Here is an 18,587-nt window from a genome sequence, read left to right as displayed (position 1 = left end):
AAGTCCTTTTGATTTTTCCCCCCCCCACAGGCAGATACCTTTGAGTATACCTATATTTTGCTAAGCTATTCATGCTATGGAACAGTGTGGTGGATCTTATTTACTTACTTTTCACATTAAGACAGTAATTTTGTGGCAGAACGTATTCCCTTAGTAAACAAAATATCTCATCTCAGTTTAATTTGGATTTATTTGTACTTTTAAAAGCATCTCGGTGTGTGCTTTAGGCATCATTGGCAACACATGAAAGCACACACATTAAAGAAAGTGGCAAATGCAGGTATAACCCCCTGTAGGTCTGTGTTGCTTTCTGTCAGGTGGTTATGCAAATAGATCTCTGGGTACTGTACACTCCTCTTACGCTGAACAAAAAGAGATTATATCTGGTAAAGAAGGTGGATGTTCATAAGTAGTAGCCACAGAACTGAACTCCCCATCCCTGTTACAAAAAAACATGGTGTAGAGAATGTGGAAAAGATGAATGTGTAGTACTGTCTCCTGGCTGGAGCACTGTCCATCAATTTAGTTTTCTAAACTGATGATTACCAAAAGGTCTCTATTATTATATGCCGTGGAAATAGCCATGCCAGAGCAAGTGGTTGCTTTTTTTCCCTTTTGCCCCTGTGGACCATGAAGCTTTTTAAAAATGCATACTGTTCCTTCCCCATGCAAAGCGGCTCCTTTCAAAATGGAGCAAATGGTGTTGATTTGGCATGTATTTTTTTTCTGGCCAGCTTGCTGAAAATTTTTGCATTTGGTACCAATCTGAAGAGGATGCAAGATCTGGTCACAGAAAAATGGCATTGGTGGCGCCAGATGATAGAAACAGTGTCATTTTTTTTATGAGTTGCAACCTGGGGTGGAAAAAGGCAATTGGTTTGGCCACAATGGATGCTCACAACCCTGCCATTCTCTGGACTATCTTGAGCTAGTATCCTTTCTCAGCCTAATTTACCTTAGAGATTTATAGTAAGGATCTCTCCCATCCTCATACCTGCCTTTGGGGGGGAATGTTTCCTCCTTTCTGTCCCCTCTGGCTACCACAGTCTCCCTACATCTCCTATTTCTCATGCTTCTTTCTGAATCCCGAGGGCAACTTATACTGTATTGTAATTTACTCCTGCCAGAGAAAGAGAGAGTAATTTGTCCAAGGGTATCTAATGAGCTTTGTGGAAGAGTAAGGATCTGAACCTTGGTCTCTAATGCTCAAGCTAAAAGCTTTCCCTCAGCTGCTTCTCTTTTCTCCTCTCCTATTTAATTCATTGAATGTGGGATTCTTCTTCTATAGTCACTTCATACAGTATAACAAACACCAGAAAATAAACATTTGGGCATGTCATTCTCCATCTCCTGCTCAGATGCTGTCCTCTATCTGTTGACTATGATCACTTCGAATCAGTTTCTTCATGTACATTGCCACTTTTGCTTAATTCACTTGTGGCCGTAGAGTGGGGTAGTGTTCATGCTAGCCTTTCTTCAAGCTTTTTGTGTAACTCTCTGACATCTGTTGAGGCTAATGAAAGTTGATAAACTCAAGTTGGGATTATCACATTGGAAAGTCTTAGCTTGTTTTTGTGTCACCACAGAAAATACAACTTGTCTTTTAGAGCTTCAGTAACTAAAAGTCATGGCCCTCCAGATGTTGGCTTATGACTTCCATCAGTCATAGCCAGCAAGGCCAAGTGGTGAGGAAATATGGGAACTGCAATCCAAAATCATTTGAAGGGCCACAGTTGCCCACCCTTGTTGTAACATATTTACTATTCCTGAAGCACAGTGTTGGATGCTTTTGATGAAAAGCCCATAAATTGAGTGTTCTTCTCAACTTTTCCATTAATTAATTAGTTCTTTCTTGAGTTGTATTGGCATATGTTTCTGATTTCATGCATTTTTTATGAAGCCCAGGAAAACTCTTTTTAAAAGATCTCTGTAGAAAGAAGAAAATACAAGACAACTAGATAGTAATTTAATGAAGTTTGATAGATATAATGCCCTAGTTTTTATTTTGCTTGACAGCTTGTCAAGAGAAAAATCTGTAACCACTATAAGCTGGTTAATTCTAGGCAATGGCACCTGATAGTTGAGTGTGGAAAATGCCTGTCTTGTAATCACATGCTGCATGTGTCCAAGGAAGTACAATAGTTCTTTAGGTGGCTTGGGGTAATGCCTTTATGTGTTATTTCACTGCTTTTAAATACATTTTACCCTTTTCCAAATATCTCTCCAGCTGTGGTTCTCCGGTTCTCAAGTCAGAGGTGAAGCTTCTGTCCTTTACATCAGGGCAACTGACAATTTTCCTCCCAGCAGAAGTGAAGGCAATAGGGACAGAATTGGACCATGTGTTGCCTTTGCAAGAGATGACAATGAGGACACTGTACAACACATATAGCAGGTTTTTCAAAGGTACTTGGACAGAGGTTGTGTTTCTAGAGCGCATATGTTTTATCAAACATTTAAATACCTGATCTCTTTAAAGCAGGGATGGATAACATGGTGCAACTCCCATCATCTCTCACAATCGACTAGGCTAGCTAGGGTTGATTGTTGTTGTAATACAACCACAGGCAGGCAGTTCTCCCTCTCCCAAATTTTGACAAATAGTGATTCATGCAGCAGATTATAGGAGTCATTGAAAAGGCAGCAAATTATTTGGTTGTTGCTGTTGCGGTTGTTCTTTATTGGTAAGGTGTAAGAATAAGAGTGTTGGTGGAATTCTTTTGCCTCAAAAATAATTTGACTGGCTTGCTATGCTTCTTCATTTTGGTGAGTAGGTGGCACTATTTGCGCTCTGCCTCAAGCATCAGAATCTTCTAAGCCAGGTCTATCTGGTCAGTCCTATATCCCTACCCCATTTGCTGTAAAGAAACAGTTACAAATGGATATAATCTTTGCCTGCACCTGCACAATCCAGGCAGATGGGACTAATCAGGGAAAGGGGAGAATAGATATAGAAACCAGAAAATGATACCTTAAAAATGTAGAAAAGGGATGGATTGGGGAAAACATATGCAAGAAGTAGCAATTTGAGCAACCTGATTTTCAAAGCAGGCAGATGAGAGAGACACGTTAAATATTGGGGGGTGGGGGAGGTGAAAAATGGAGGTGGCAAAAGATTGAAACTTTAAAAGAAGAAGTTTCACAAGCATATTGGAAACTGCTAGAAAAAACCCAACCAGGGGCATAAAGAGACATAGATAAGAAGATCTAAGACATTTGTAAATTAAGAAGCGTATCTTGAAGGGAAGAAGCTTATTGGAAGTGCCCAGTGGCCAGCTTGGTACCTGAAGCATGTAGCCTTTCCAAGTGCTGTGTAGTCTGGCCATGTTTTTAAAAGCACCCCAGTGACATTTATTGTAGGAATACAGAGGCTCTAAAAGACAGCTGAGTGTCATGCTTCAAATGTGAAAGTCATTTAGGAGCCTTTTCTTGCACAGAGAGTGGAAAAGCTGAAGCCTTTTCACAGTCTGCAGCAGAGAAGCAAGGGCCTTCTAATGGAGTAGAGAAGCAGAAATAATAATATTCCTGAGGCAAGAGGCTGTGCATCATCCAACAATGCAGCTCCTTCCCAGGCAGCCGGCTCCAGCGCTGGCAGGCTTGTTAAGCATGAGGCAGAACAACCGCTTGCAGCCCGTTGGCCATTGCAGTGCAACGTGACAGCTGAGCTGCTTTAGTTCTGCCCCAGTTCAGGCTTTTTTGTTGAAATCTGGCCCATGGCTTGTCAGCCTTTTGCATCATGCTGCCACATGGGGCCTTGTCTTCTGACAAGAACTTGAATATTGAGCTCGCTAAAAGTCCTTGGGAGTTCACGGCCTCACATATTGGGCAGGATAGGGGAGGTGTGGATAAGTGTAACTGAGATGAATGTGAGTTCGCAAAGGACTCAGTTTCCCAAGACGTCAGCATTCTGTTCTTGAGAAGCTACTAGCTGCTGTATTTGCCATTTGGGCCAGCGCTGGAACATTGGCCCAGAATTATGCACCATATTGTACGGAATTTGGCTGTTGGAAGAGACCTTATGATTAGTTAAATCTCATGCCCTTCTGATGTTGGTTAGAATAACAGAATCATAGAGATGGAAGAGGCCTCATGGCCCTTCACATCCAGCCTCCTACTCAGTGCAGGATCTACAGCTGAAGCATCCTCAGCAGGCAACTGTCCAGACTCTTTTGAACACATCCAGAAAAGGAGATATCATCACCTCTCTAGGAAATTGATTCCATTGCCAAATCATTCTTAGTGTCAGGTAGTTCCTTCTAATGTTCAATCAAAATCTACCCTCCTGTAATTTCAAACTATTACCTGGCCCTACCTTTTGAGGCAGCAGACAACAGGCCTGCCCCCTCCTCTCTGTTACATCCCTTTTTTATTATTTCAAGTGTAAACAGAATGCTACCATGCATCTAGGATGTGTTCATCATGATTCAGAAAAGTGTAATTATGTTTTGTTGAAGTCAAAATTTCTTTCTGTTTTCTTCTGTAGATTTGAAGTTCCTGACTCCAATCTCATTACCCAGAAGTCTCTTGGAATTATTGCATTGCCCTCTGGGACACTGCCACCGTTGCAGCCAGCCCATGTTTACTATTGTCTACCCAAAGCTCTTTCCCTTGAGAGAGACGCCAATGGCAGGATTGCATCAGGGGTAATTACAAGGAAAATTACATTGGGGCTACAGACCTCACACAGAGGCTCCAGTTAGAGGAATAAGCATCTGCATAAGGCTGCAGTTCTGCTTTTCTGGTGGATATTTAGGCATTAAATGTCAACAGTCTCCAAGAAAAAATGAGGAGGGAAGGAGAAGTAATAAATTTCTCTTTATTCTTAAGACTCATATATCTGTGTAGCTTGAAAGTAGCAGCTGTACAGCTGGTTACATAATCTTCTCTCTCACACACACACTCAGAATGATTGGTTTTCACATTGGTCTATAGCAAATGAATTTGCACACTTGTTTCTTGCCATGTATCCTTTTTCACTTTTATGGATTTGCTTGGACACTGGCTAGGAAGGGAAGCAGCAGAGTAACTTGAACTGTATTTGTTCCTGACACCCTGATTTGGAGCAATAGATGGGGAGCCAACATTTAAAGTTATGGATAAGGGAGAAAAAGACATGTAGAATTATGCATTCTTGGCAACCTCATTAGAAGCATGTTGAGCTTGGAACACATTCCTCACTCATCTTCAAATCTTTGAGAGCCAGATGCTTGCCATCCCGTCTTAGGTGCTGATATTTTTGGAAATCAAACTAAGTATCTGAAGGGTAATATTATTCTTTTATTAAAACATGCACAGAAATACAAAATTGGTTAAGGAGGAAAAGATAGAAACACTCACCTTTGCATTTTGACTGGCAGAAGGGTAGGAGCACGCTATCTGGAAGCATCCTGTGTATATTTCTTGGGCTTTTAAAAATAGCTGCTGCTTTGTAGGTGTGTGTCATAATACTTCTGGTGTTCTTCCCCTCCCTCCCCTTTCAACAAGCAAGAGAAATTTATGAAGTGAGAACAACCCAGGCATCGTCCATTGAGACAGCAGCCACATGGCTGTGGACATAATTTCCTAAGGGAGCTACCAACATCTTCTTCATCGTCCTCATCCCTTTAGAAAGGTGCCTCAGTTGCAACCACCATTCATCCAGCTCTTCCACATATAAGGTCTACTTCTTACATCTTTGGCAGTGGTACAGCTCTACCTGATTTGTTGTTGTGAACTCCCATCAAGTTAACCTCAACCTATGCCGACCTTGTCCAAGTATTCCTATTACTCAGATCTTGCATATTCAAGCTTCCTCGATTGAGTCTATCCACCTGTAATGTGGTCTTCCTCTTTTCCTACTGCCTTCTCCCTTGCCATGCACTAATGGTTTCAGCTTAGTCCTCTTGGCTTCCTGAGAGAGTCCAGGCTTGCTCTTTTTTGTTGTTAACTGCCATCAAGTCAGCTTCGACTTATGGCAACCCTATGAAAGAGAGGCCTCCAAATCCCCCTGTCATCAGCTGCCCTGGTCAGGTCTTGTAGAGAGCAGTCTTAAATTGTTGGTATTCCTTCCTCTAATTTTTGCCTCTCCTTCCTCTGAATCTATTCCTGCTTTATGTATTATATTTCTGGCATACAAATTGAACAGACCCCCTTACCAATTATCAAATAAAGCCATGTTAGTTTGTAGAATCAGTATGTAGAGAGATCTTGTAGCTCTTTTGAGACTAACTAAAAGAAAGAAGTTGGCAGTATGAGCTTTTGTAAACTTAAGTCTCCTTCCTCAGATGCATCTGGAATACAAGAATACTTGGAGGGGTCACCATAAGTTGAAGTCATAAGTTGATGGGAGTTAATGAATGCTTCTGAGGAAGTAGACTTAATTCTATGAAAACCCATGCTGCCAACCTCTTTCTTTCCATTAGTTTCAAAAGTGCTACAGAATCTCTATGTATATCTCTTACCAATTGGAAACCATTTCATTGCTCTGTATTTTGTCCTCACAGTAGCCTCTTGAGCTGAATACAGGTTACTCATCAGGACAACCAGATTTTGTGGCTGGCACATCCATGTCTTCAAGAGCAATCAAATAGCTTTTCATGATCTATATGGTCAAAGGCTGTGCTATAATTTATAAAGCATAAGCTGATTTTCTTTTGATTTTTTTGATGTGCTACATTATCCAACATGTGTTGGCTATATGCTCCCTGTTGCCTCATCTTTTCCTGAATCCAGCTTCAACATCTGGTATTTGTCATTCTATTTATGGTAAAAGTCTTTGTTCTGGAATTCTGAGCAGCACTTTGCTTGCATGGGGAATCAATGCAGCGGTCCTGCTGTTAAATCCTTGGTGTCCCCTTTCTTGAGGATTGGGATATATATTCATCTTTTTCCATCTGTAGGCCATTGCTTTGTTTTCCATATTTGTTGACAGATTTTAATTAGAACTAGACTAGATTCTTTCTCTGTAGAGTGAAGCAGCTCTGTTGGTATGCCATCTGTTCCTGGTGATTTCTTTCTCCAAAATGCTCTGAGTGCAGCTTCCATCCACTTCATTTTTAAAACTGGGAGCTGCACCATTCTTTGTATGGTTCTTCTTCGAATGAATCTGTTATCCTTTAATCTCTCTTATATAATTCTTCAGTATGTTGTTTCCATCTTCTTTTTATTTCTGCTTGCTCATGTAATGTATTTCCTTAATTGTTTCCTTGCTGTAGAGCATTCTCACTTTTGGTTTAAATTTCTCTTGGATTTTTCAGATCTTGTGAAAGAGGTCTCCTGTTCTTCCTTTTTTGTTGTCATCTTTTGTTTCTCTGCATTGATTGTTACACTAGTTTTTTTGTCCAGTGCTGCAGTCATGCATTATTGGCAGAAATTCACCATAAGAAATGGGACAATGTTGTTGTCACCAAGGCTGGGAACATGCTAGTGTTCATATCATTTGTGCAAAGATTTTTACATGTGTAAAGACGTATAACCTTTCCCTTGAATTAACTCGTAAATGGAAGACTAAACATGAACAAGTGATAGCAGAATACAGTGTAGCCTGAACACTTTGTTCAATTTAATCAGTAGTAGATTAGATGGAAGACCCCAGTTCCATAAATAACTGGAAGTGGAGGGGGAAGATTACACAGACTTTTTAAAAATTCATCCTTTTCCCAAAGTATTTAATGAATTTGTCCAAATCTCTGTAACTACAAAACTAGAAGTATTTAGCATCTCTCTCTCTCTCTTTTGGTATGTTGACAGAGGGAGGGGGGAACCTCTTGCTATTTTTACAAACTCAAATATTTTGTGTACTTAGTTTACCAGGGCTTAATCCCCCTGCTCCTGATTTGTTTGCTTTCTAACTATCCAGAAAAGTTGTGTATTGTGGAGAAGAGCCAGTGTTTTAATCTTGAACTGACAACTGCTGTCTTCTTTCTCCCTCCACCCCTCTTTTTTCCCCTTCTATTCCAGGAGGACAACTGTTAGTTTTGTGGCATACTGCTGCTCCACCCAGTGTCTGCAGACTTTTGACCTATTGAGTTGATAAATACTTAAAGCTGTTCAGGAGCAGTGCCAGCTTAAAGCTGCATTAAACTGTGTCTCCTGATGGTACTGGAATAGTGTGAGTGTGTGTGTATGTGTGCCAAAGCAACAGGAGGAGTGCCCAGCTGGGAACACTGCGAACCACTTGAATTCTGTGCCCATATCAAACTTGGACAAAAAGCAGAAACTCCCTTGGAAATGTTTCGATCCTCCAGCGTTAGAAAATGTTAACACCATCCTCTTCCTTCCCAGGCAAGAACGTAAACCAAACAAACATGGAAGGAAGTGGACCTCTGGGATGCTCTTGTGGCTTGCGTGTATGATTTTCTATTGCATTTGTACATGACGCCGTTCAAAGTGGGCTCAGTCACTTGGACAATATAAACTGATGTTGTGAACAATACATCTGCAAAACCTGTTACTTCCTTTGTGGCTTCCCTACTTGGCTGCGTATTACCACCCTTTACAGAGCAGCCATTTAAGGTAACAGTTTATTTGTGCTGGTGAGATTCCTCCCTCCCATTTTCCATTCAGAATGAAATGTGTTCTCACCCAGCTGACTTTTGATGGTTACTGAGGCTTATACTTTTGGAAAATTACTCTTTCTGAATGTCATTTGCTGCTGTCTGCCTGGAATTAGGTGGGTGGGGAAAACTGAAAATTTACCCTGTGTATGAAATGGACAAATTTCAGAGGATAACTGCTAAAAATGACAGAAAATGGGTAATTTCTTAGCAGACATTTTTAGATTGTCATCCTGTGTTCTTGCAAAGCCAAAGTAAGAGTTTAAAATCAATTTTCAAAGCACAGCTCTTCAGATGTTGTTAGACTGCAGTTCCCATGAGCCCCGAGAAGCGTAACCAGTGGTTAGAAATGCCAGGAGTTGCAATTCAACATCTGGATGTTCTCATTTCGGTTTTAAAAATAAGGGTAAGCCAGGAGGAGTCAAAAGTTGTTTGCTTACATCCTCATCCTGTACAAAATTCTTTTAAAATGTAATGTCAGTGTTAATAGAACTTCTTGTAAGGCGAGAAATGGTACAGTTTGCATAGCAGTAGTTTTAGTATTTTGGCTTCAGACTAACATCAGGGAAGGCCATGAAAGGGAGAGTGGAGTAAACTCACTTTTTCCTAATGTTTCTTTGAAAAGGCTATGATAGCATTTTAACTTGTTTGTATTCAAGAAGAGCCTTGCAGATATTATTACTGCTCTGAGGATTGTTTCTTGGCATCTTTGATTGTACTTAACAGTGTAAAAACCAACAGGGAGCCCAAATTGTTGGCCTTACCATAACAATTTAATTTTTAACAGAAACCAGAAATAAGAGCAATCCACAGTCCTAACCTGGTTTTCCTTAGTACATGGTTGTGAATGCATACAAGCCTCTAACTGGTTGCAGGTTTTGATAAGTTCTCTCCCCACCCAACCCTGGCCCCCCATTTAGCTGCCTTGAAGTGTCAAGAGTCTTCTTTCAAGCCGCATACTGGATGAGGTTTGCAGCATTCTCCAGGTGTTCCCAAGCACAATAGTAGTAAAAGGCAGGAGGCAACCACAAGCCTGGTAACTGCAAATGCTGGTACATTTGTGGTAATAAGGAAGGGAGGACATTTTCTCATTGTAAGCAAAGGAATCTTGTATCACCTTTGAGAGTAACTGAAACAAATAAGTTGGTAGCATGGGCTTTCATTAACCTGAGCCTACTTTCTCAGCGGAAGTAGGCTCAAGTCTATGAACGCTCATGCTACCAACTTTCTTCTTTCAGTTAGTCTCAAAGGTGCTACAAGATCCCTTTGCTTACTTATTTTCTAATTGTGTTACTGTGCCAAAGAAAGTGCATCTCCATGGATGCTTTTCTGAAACAGACTGCATCTGCGTGGCAGAGATAATCAGGTTTGACACAGCTTTAACTGCCATAGCTCCACATTACTCTGGTACCACAACAAACTGCCACTCCTGGAATTTGATAGCATGGAGCCATGGCCATTAAAGCAGTGTCAAACCAGATTATCTCTGCCGTGCAAATGCACCCAAAGTAAGCAACTCCAGGAAGTTCAGTCTGTGAGCTGCAAGTTCTGAACTGGAACACATTTCGGAAAGAGCTTCATATTTTTGTATGCTTCTGTGTGGAGAAAAGCCTTGAGTGTAAGACAGTAGCATGGCACAGAGGCACAGTATTTGATCCTCTAAGGTATCTGGGCTGTTTTTCCCAATACAGTGGTACCCCAGGATACGAAATACCCACGTTACGAAATTTCCGGGATACGAAAAAATCCCATAGGAAATAACTGTTCCGGGTTACGAAGGTTATTTCGGGTTACGAAGAAAATTTTGGTGCTTTTCGGCGCTATTTCACACGAAATCGCGGCTTTTCCCCATTAGCGCCTATGGGTTTTCGGCTTGCGAAGGCTTTTCGGGTTACGAAAGCGGCGGCGGAACGAATTAATTTCGTAACCCGAGGTACCACTGTACAGGTTTAGGAATGCAAACCTCAACCTTCAGTCTGGAGAGGACCTTGCCCTAAATTAAGGACTTCTTCATTCTGTTCATAAGAACTAGGCTTCATGTAATACCTGATCCTCAAGGAAGGTGGCTAAGAATCCATAACTGTTCCAACAGGTGAGAAGGCTAGAGTGGCTCGAATCTCGGGTTCACTCCTTCCACCTCCTAGGAAGGAAGGGTGCTTTGAGCAATTGAGAAGGGTAAAGAATAGCTTCTTGCACAAAGGAAGGACTCTTCCTTGTCTCATTGCTTTTATTTATATGGTGGTTTAAAAATAATTTCCTGGTCTTTAGTTCAAGAGCTATAGTCCATTCTTAATCTGCAGTCTTTCCTTGCTACCAGGGAACTATTCCTTCCTCTTTTCCATTTGTCCAGGGCTTGTTCTCCTCCTTGAGAGGGAGGCAAAAGCAAAGAATGAGTTACCACTTTGTTCACCATAGACATTCTCTCTGGTTGGGATAGTAATGGGTAGGGAATGCATGTGTAGCCCACCTCCAACTACATGGAGGCATCTGCTTTGGTAGTTTGAGGGAGATAATAGTTCAAAACATGGCTGTAGCTACAGCTTTTTCTAAATGTCCTAACCCCAAAATAAAAAAACAAACTTAAGCATCTTGTATGCTGTGTTTCTATTGGCTTTCTGTTCTGTACAATTTCAAACCTGGCCAGTTGTTAATTTCCATCTAGTCAGCTTTGATTTACAGCAACGCTATGAATGAGGGACCTCCCTATCCTTCCATTTCTTCCTTCATTCTCCCCTGTCTTCGATTCAACCCTTTTCTCCATATAGTCAACATCTTTTGTACCTTTACTCACTTACTCTAACCATCATTCACTTCCCATGTCTCCTTCTTCCATTCTATTCCATCCATACCTCTGCTTTCCCCAGTTCACTGGTATCTTTGTGACAAAATAGTGGTATCTTTGTGAGAGATGTAGGCACGCAAGTGATGCTAGGTGCCTGGAGCCACGGCTTCTCAGATGTGCCATTAAACTCATTAGTGTAATACCTCCTTGATAGTTCAAATTGCTGCGAAGGGAAGCACTTAGCAGCTTAATAGAGTTCAGATGATCTAAAGCTGGGTTTGCCCTTCAAGCAGGCTAAAGTTGCAGGACGCACTGAAGAGACCTGCTTTCAGGTTAGTTGCCTGACCTGTTTTGTTTTTCCCACCCTAAACTTTTTTCTCTAGCCAAATGCTGACCCAGCAGTGAGGACAGAGAACTCTTAGTGTTCCTGTTGATTCAAAAGTGGGCAGAAGATTGCCGCTTTAGGTTGATGCTCTGTGGCAATGAAAATTATTTCACCTTCTTCAGAGGTTGCATGAACCTCACCTTGCATCAATGGTCCTACAGTTACTATTGTTAACCTTTCTGAGCAAAGTTGTGATCTTGGGGCTTCTCAAGACCTTCTGACCTGCCCTTTGACTAGATCAGTGATGCCCCAACTTTGGTCCTCCATGTGTTTTGGATTCAGCTCCCAGAAGTCCCACCCAGTTTGGTCAAGAGTCAGGAATTAGGGGAGCTGAAGTCCAAAACATCTGGAGGACTAAAGTCTGGGAATCACTGGACTGGAGCAAAAGTGGAGGAGAATGGCCATTGGAGAACAGCTAGTTCACCTATGGTTCGCCAGCCACATAATGGGGCAACTTTGGCTGTGATGTCTCCAGTTGGACAGGAATTCCTGCAGCCGTTTTGCCTGAATCAATACATATGTTTACAAAACAGTCAGGAAAAGATGTACTGTAGTGAAGTTGAGGTCTCTATTACGGAGCCCTCCTAAGCATGAAGAAGGTGGCTTTCTGATTTTTTTAAATCGTCCTTTCATGCTATAAAACCAGCATACTTATATGAATGTTGAAGAGTGCAAGCAAGGGCAATTGTAAGATGCAATAAAGCATCCTGCTCTTCCATGTGTTCCTGAAGCCCTGACAAACATGGTCACTCCCTCGGCATGTTTGCTTTACTGAGCCGCAGCTTGTTCCAAGGCCTGTTTCTGTGAGCTTGTCTATCTGTCTCTTTCTCTGCCTGTCTCAGGCCACTACAGCACATTTGGTGATGCCAGTCCAAAAATAGTTCTCTGGCTCCAGTCAGCAACTTGAGACATAGCAGCATGGTCCTGCCTGACCTCAAAAACCAGGTTACTAAGCTGGGCTGTCTTGCGGGAAGAGTTTCCTACCTGTCCCATTGGCATTGAGCTAGGAGTCCCACCTTACTGGGAAGTGATACAAAGGGGGTTTTTTTGCAAGCAAATTCCCATGTGTTTCACTTAAGAGGCAGATCTCTGAAACATAACCAGCTTTTCAGAGATGGGGACTCGCCATTTTCTCTCTATCTAAGCAGGCGCAACTAGGTATAATTTGATAACTGCACCAGTGACTCATGAAGCCTTCCATTTTCATCCTGCAATTAATGAGATTATCACACTTATCAGTTCTAGCACAAACCAATAGTTCTGATTTGGCAGCAGTCCTGACCGCATGACATAGTGCACAAACTGCTGTTATCCTGCATTAACCTGCCACCTTTCATTCATGGAGAGAACCCATGAATGACAACAATTACATGATAGTACAGCATCCAGCAACCAATGCGATTACTGGACGCACCCTCGGTGCACGATCTCGCAAACTTGGTGTGAGACCTCACCTGTCCTCTCTAGATTTTCCTCTCTGTTGATAGACCAGAGCTGTGTGTGGCTCGTAGACAACCTTCTAGTGACAACCTGTAGTGACATTAAAATCACATGCACAGCTTTTAAAATCAAAGTTGCGACCTCAAGAATGCAGTCAGTTCCTGCTGCTCTTACCATGACTACATCCCAGTTTTCAGATAAAAGTGCGATCTAACGTAGAAGTTTCATTTATTTTGGGTTGCCAGCGGATTAGAGTCCTAGTGTGATAAATCTCCCAAGTTTAATGGCATCATGGTCAACCAGCTTTTGGATTTCTGTGTTGCTTTTTTCTCTCCATTTTTAAAAACACTATCTAGCCCAATGAAGAATTTTAGGCAACTTTCTCAGCATTGTGGAATTAGAGTTGCTCCAAACAAAGCCATTGCTTTCCTGAGGATTTGGGCCTTGTTTTCTTTCTTTAATGGACAAACACAGTGTCCCCACAGACTCTGCATCTCTTGTGAATCACTTTTAAAACACAAAATGGAGTCTGGCTTTTGACTTCAGGAGGTAAAAGGATCTTCTTTATATGGCAGGATGTCTGATTGCTACTTGCCATGCAAACATGAAGCTTTGAAAACTCGAATGTTGTATTTTGTGCTTTTTAGTTGGCTCAACAAATGTATCACTGTTTTGTGGATTCTGGAATTTGTTGTAGTTTGCTACCCCTGAATATTTTTTCCACATACCCCAAGGTCTTTTAGAGAGGCTGTGACTACTCTAAAGGAGATTTTACCATTGGAAATTAGTTAAAAGCTGAAGGAAGAGACTTTCCCATGTGGGCCACTTTTCCATAGAATCCCCTTCTCATACAGATCTGTTGGAGATCTGAGCCGAGGTAGCGAATTACGTGGCCCTCTACATATTGTTGGACTGTGACTTCCAGCATTCCTGACCATTGATTGTGCCAGCTAGGGCTGCTGGGATTTACAGTCCAACAGTATCTGAGTTGCTGAACAATTCCATTTTTCCTGTGTGCCATCAAGTCATTTCAGACTTGAAGTGATCCAAGACAAATCTATTATGGTGTTTTCTTGGCAAGATTTCTAAAGATAAGGTTTGCCATAGCCTTCCTCATAGGCTGCGAGAGTGTGACTTGAAACCCAGAGGGTTTCAGGGCTGAGTGGGGATTCTGGAGTAAACTCACTTTAAGTGGATTAAATTGTCACTTGCTTTGTTTTGTAACCTGTTATTTCCAGCCATTTTATTTCAGAGAGCAGGAAAGAGCAAATGGGATTTTCAAGACCTTTAGTTTTTGCATGACCTGCAACACTATCTGGCAGTGCTGCATCCCACCAGTTTTTGCAAAGCTGAGAGCTTGGCCCCTGGGTGTTTGCATCTTGGCGCTCCCTGCAAAAGCCGAGGCTCCAAGAGGCGAGGCAGCAACAAGCTGGGTCTGTTTCTTCCCGTAGACGGGTGGATGGAAAAACTTAATGAGAATCGCAGAGAGGGTGAGATGCCACAGGACATAGCCCTCGCCAACTTTTTTACGGTGGGGCTGAGAGGTCTGGCCTTTGGAGGAGGCTGAAAGCACATTCACACCCAGAAGAAAAAATGGTTCTGAGGGAAGGATATTGTGCTAAAGCAAGGGAATTCTTCTGCTCATTTGTGCTCCTTGTCAACTTTTCTGGTTTGTTGAAAAACAGTTTTCCACAGCTATCCTAGTCTGCGAAGAAATTACTACCAATAAAATAGTGCAGAAAGAAACATCTATTTTTTGTTTCCCTTTCTCAAATTGCAGAGCTGGAAGAATTTACTTTTTGGATTCCAGTTTACAGAACTTCTCAGCCAGATAGCTATAACTGACTGGGGGGGTTGGGGAGTCACGGTCCAAAAAACAAAAGTCAAGTTTTCATCAGCTCCGGAGCAGCGCTTCTTTTCTTCCTTTCCCCCCTGAGCTATGAAAAGATCACTTGAGTACTATTTTGAGAGGAAACGGCATCAGAGCTGGAAACTGTGCCTTTGCCAAGCTCTCCTGGTTTTGTCAGGGCAGACCGAGTTTAAAGAAGAAAATACTGTGCTGCAGTGGATGAGCTGCCTTCTCGAATGGCCTGACATATCTGTGTCAAAGATGTAGGCAGCAAACCCTCCAGAATTTCGGAGGAAAACCAGGACACGAGTGGCCAAACAACATCAGAGTGTGGTCAAGATGGCAAACGTTATTACTGAGGAAAGCTAGGAGAGGCTGCAGCAGTTTTCTTTTCCTTGAGCTTACTGGGAAGAGCAAGATTTACCCTCTCCATGCTGTTGAAGCAGATGAGTACAAACAACTCAATTTGCAGCATTTGAAGTAACTAGAGGACTAAAGGGGAAAGTGGAAGGAGGAGAGAGAAATTGGGACATTTAAAAAAGTGGGGTGGCCGAGGATTAAATGACACTGTTACTCCCCATTCAGGATGACTGAATTGGAGGTGCTATTGCTGTCCTCCAGCATCTGTTGCCTGAGGTGGTTGCCTCTCATCCCCTTTGGGTTATTATGAAAGGTCCCCACCTCATACTAAACATAAGAAACTGTCCCTTCGTGTCATAAGTGTTCGAATGACACATAGAGATCAGGAAATGACTTAGCTGAGCCCTGGCCACAAACCTTTAGGAGATCAACAGAATGAAGAGAGTAACAGTCTGGGAATCACCCTACTACATGAGTGCCACATGGCAGCTACCATCTTGCATACCCTTCCACTCCTACTCGCCTACCTCTGACCATCTAACTCATCTTTGCTCCAGGATCCATGTTGACATGTGTTGATATAAGCTGGCTTGTGCTCCTCCCTGAGGTTTTTGCCACCTCCCCGAGACTTCAGACTCAGCAGGCTTTTACAGGAAACTAGATGCATCATGCCAACAATAACCGCAGAAGGATGCCCTGAAAGTGAGAGGTGGTGTTTTCTCATTGAAGCTCTGTTAACACTGGAGGAGAGCATGCCTCCTAAAACAATTCTGCTCAGGCAAGTACGTCCAGGAGTCCAGAACAACCAATTGCCCCAATATTTATTTCTCTCACATTATTCATTGTTTCCTGGACTTGAAATTCTAGGTGTTTACATCCAGAGGTGGGTAACTTGAGGCTTCTTGGTCAGGCCAATGTTTTCAGCAGTCTACTGCGGTCTATGACTCTTCCTTTTTCACTTGTTGATGGGGCTATCTTTGCCCCAAAATGCCAAGCAGGGAGGAATTCGACTCCATCCTAGCTTCCATCATCCTTCTCATCTGGTTATTTTGTCAGGACGTAGCTCTGGGTGGCTTTCGGTGTTGGACTACAACTCTGATGGCCAAGGTTTGAATCCCCATTTGGCCATCAAAAGCCACCGGCTGGCCCTGAGCAAGTCTCACACTCTCAGCCTCAGAGGAACAAATATTGCCAAGAAAAGCCCATGATACATTTTTCTTAGGGTCATCATACATTGGGAATGACTTGAAGGTATACAACAACAGCAATGGCCCACCTATGGTCTATCTAGCTTGATCACAGTCCTGAACCATGGCCAGTGATGTTGAACTACAACCTCTAGGCAGTTTCTTCTGTGTGGAGATGATGGGAGTCGTAGCCCAGTCAATCCCACAGATTCTAGTGTGAGAAATGCAGAGTGGCATGTTTACAAATTAGGCAACCTGCTCAGATAATAGACTACCATCTCTCCAGCATCTGTTTCCTGACCTCTCTAGATTCTCCTCTCTGTTGATAGACCAGAGCTGTGTGTGTGGGTCGTAGGCAACCTTCTCTGGGCTGTCTGAAGTAGCCTTTTACCTTGGATTGTGGAAGACACTATCCCATTGTAAACAGTGAAGCAAGATTCAACTGCTCTTCCTGCAGATATGCATCTTGAAGACAGCAACCATCTTGTCCTTCACCTCAGCTGGCAACATGTTGTGGGCCAGGTCTGAGAAGAGTGGTGAATATTGCATGGCTCTCGAGAGTATATGAAAGCAGGACCCCTTTGGACCAGAACTCCCAGAATCCCTCAACTGGCATGGCAACTGGTGCCAAGTTGCCTGTGGGAGTTCTAGTCCAAACCATCCATTATCCCAAGCTCTTTCCTCTCCACTAAATGCATCTGAGGAAGTAGACTGAAGTCTATGAAAGCTTATGCTGTCAATTTCTTTCTTTCAGTTAGTCTCAAAGGTGCTACAAGATTTCTAGACACACTGATCCCAAGCTCTGTTGGCAATGGCTTCTCCATGTTTCAGGAAACGGTCCTTGCCAGCCCTACCTGGACATGTTGGGGATTGAACCTCAGATCTTCTATACACAAAGCAGATGCTCTACTGATGAGTTGGATCCAAAGTCTTCACCTGAAGCTCCACCTTTATGCTCAACTTGAGTCAACGCATGAAGCTTTCTGGATAGCCTTTGCTTTCTCTGTGCCAGTGGATGACTCAAAGCCAACAAGAGGCCCAACATGTGGCTCACCTGTCCCTCCCAAACATATCCCCTCCTCTTGGCCCCGGGGCTCCTCTCGCAGATCGGAGCAGAATCCACCGCCTACTCATTGAAGCAATGGCCTCCAGCAAGGAACGTGTTCTGCCAGTACCTTTTGATCTTGTTCATGACAATATACCAGGTGGAGGCGAAGGAGGCAAGCACAGCCGAAGTAGCCAGGAAGTGGGCAGAACTGCGAGAAAGGTGGTGCTTCTTCTTTTTACTACAACTGGGGGGTTCTGGGTGTTGTAGTCCAAAAATTGAGGAAATTTCCCCCAGCTCTCAAACCTTGCAGGACTTTATCGCACAAGGCTTCCAAATTGGAATTACATCTGTAATACCTAAATTGGAAGAAAAATTGGACAGAAACTGTACAGTTTTGGAAGGATAGTTGGGGAAGAACGGCAGTTTTATCTTTTGGAGAATTGCTTACTTTTGGGAATCATTTAATGGCTGAGAATATGTGAGCGGTTCTGATAAGTGTATTATTAATAATTTGATTAGTAGAAAGGAAATAGAGAATATAAATATAAGCTTTAATGGTGGAAAGAAAGACAACGTAAGACGTGAATACTCAAAACACTCTTAGTCCAACACTCAAAACTTTGCATCACGCTGAGTCCTTTGCATATTGTTACCTTCGGATAAAAAGTTTGCTGAAACTAATATTTCCCAAACTTTGGTCTTCCAGATATTTTGGACTTCATTTCCAGGATTCCTGATTATTGGCTGAATCGATTAGGGCTTCTTGTAGTTGAAGTACAAAATATCTGGAGAACCAAAGTTTGGGAAACACTTTGAATTGCTCTTCTCTTTTTGTGGTGCAGGAATTGATCCCGTTGTTGTTGTTGTTGTTGTTGTTGTTGTTGTTGTGTACCATCAAGTCATTTCCAACTTGTGGTGACCCTATCAAGGGGTTTTCTTGGCAAGATTTGTCCAGATGAGGTTTGCCATTGCCTTCCCCTTTTGGGTAGGATATTTCATTCTCTT

The 18,587-nt window shown here is 42.5% G+C and overlaps 1 protein-coding gene across 1 annotated transcript in view; it reads left to right on the top strand.

The window, feature by feature from the left end:
• LRRC28 (leucine rich repeat containing 28) overlaps positions 1–8,428 on the top strand; it is a 29,249-nt gene extending 20,821 nt beyond the window's left edge. The window contains exons 6-8 of the mRNA XM_042474910.1: positions 2,228–2,403; positions 4,481–4,640; positions 7,936–8,428. Coding sequence (XP_042330844.1) covers positions 2,228–2,403; positions 4,481–4,640; positions 7,936–8,008 — 409 coding nt within the window. The 3' untranslated portion in view covers positions 8,009–8,428. The remainder of the gene's footprint in view (positions 1–2,227; positions 2,404–4,480; positions 4,641–7,935) is intronic.
• Positions 8,429–18,587: the final 10,159 nt, after the last annotated feature.

The sequence above is a fragment of the Sceloporus undulatus genome, chromosome 6 (assembly GCF_019175285.1).
Source record: "Sceloporus undulatus isolate JIND9_A2432 ecotype Alabama chromosome 6, SceUnd_v1.1, whole genome shotgun sequence".
Taxonomy (NCBI): Eukaryota; Metazoa; Chordata; class Lepidosauria; order Squamata; family Phrynosomatidae; genus Sceloporus; species Sceloporus undulatus.
The sequence above is the reverse complement of the archived record's forward strand: the minus strand, read 5'-3'. Positions and strand labels throughout refer to the sequence as shown.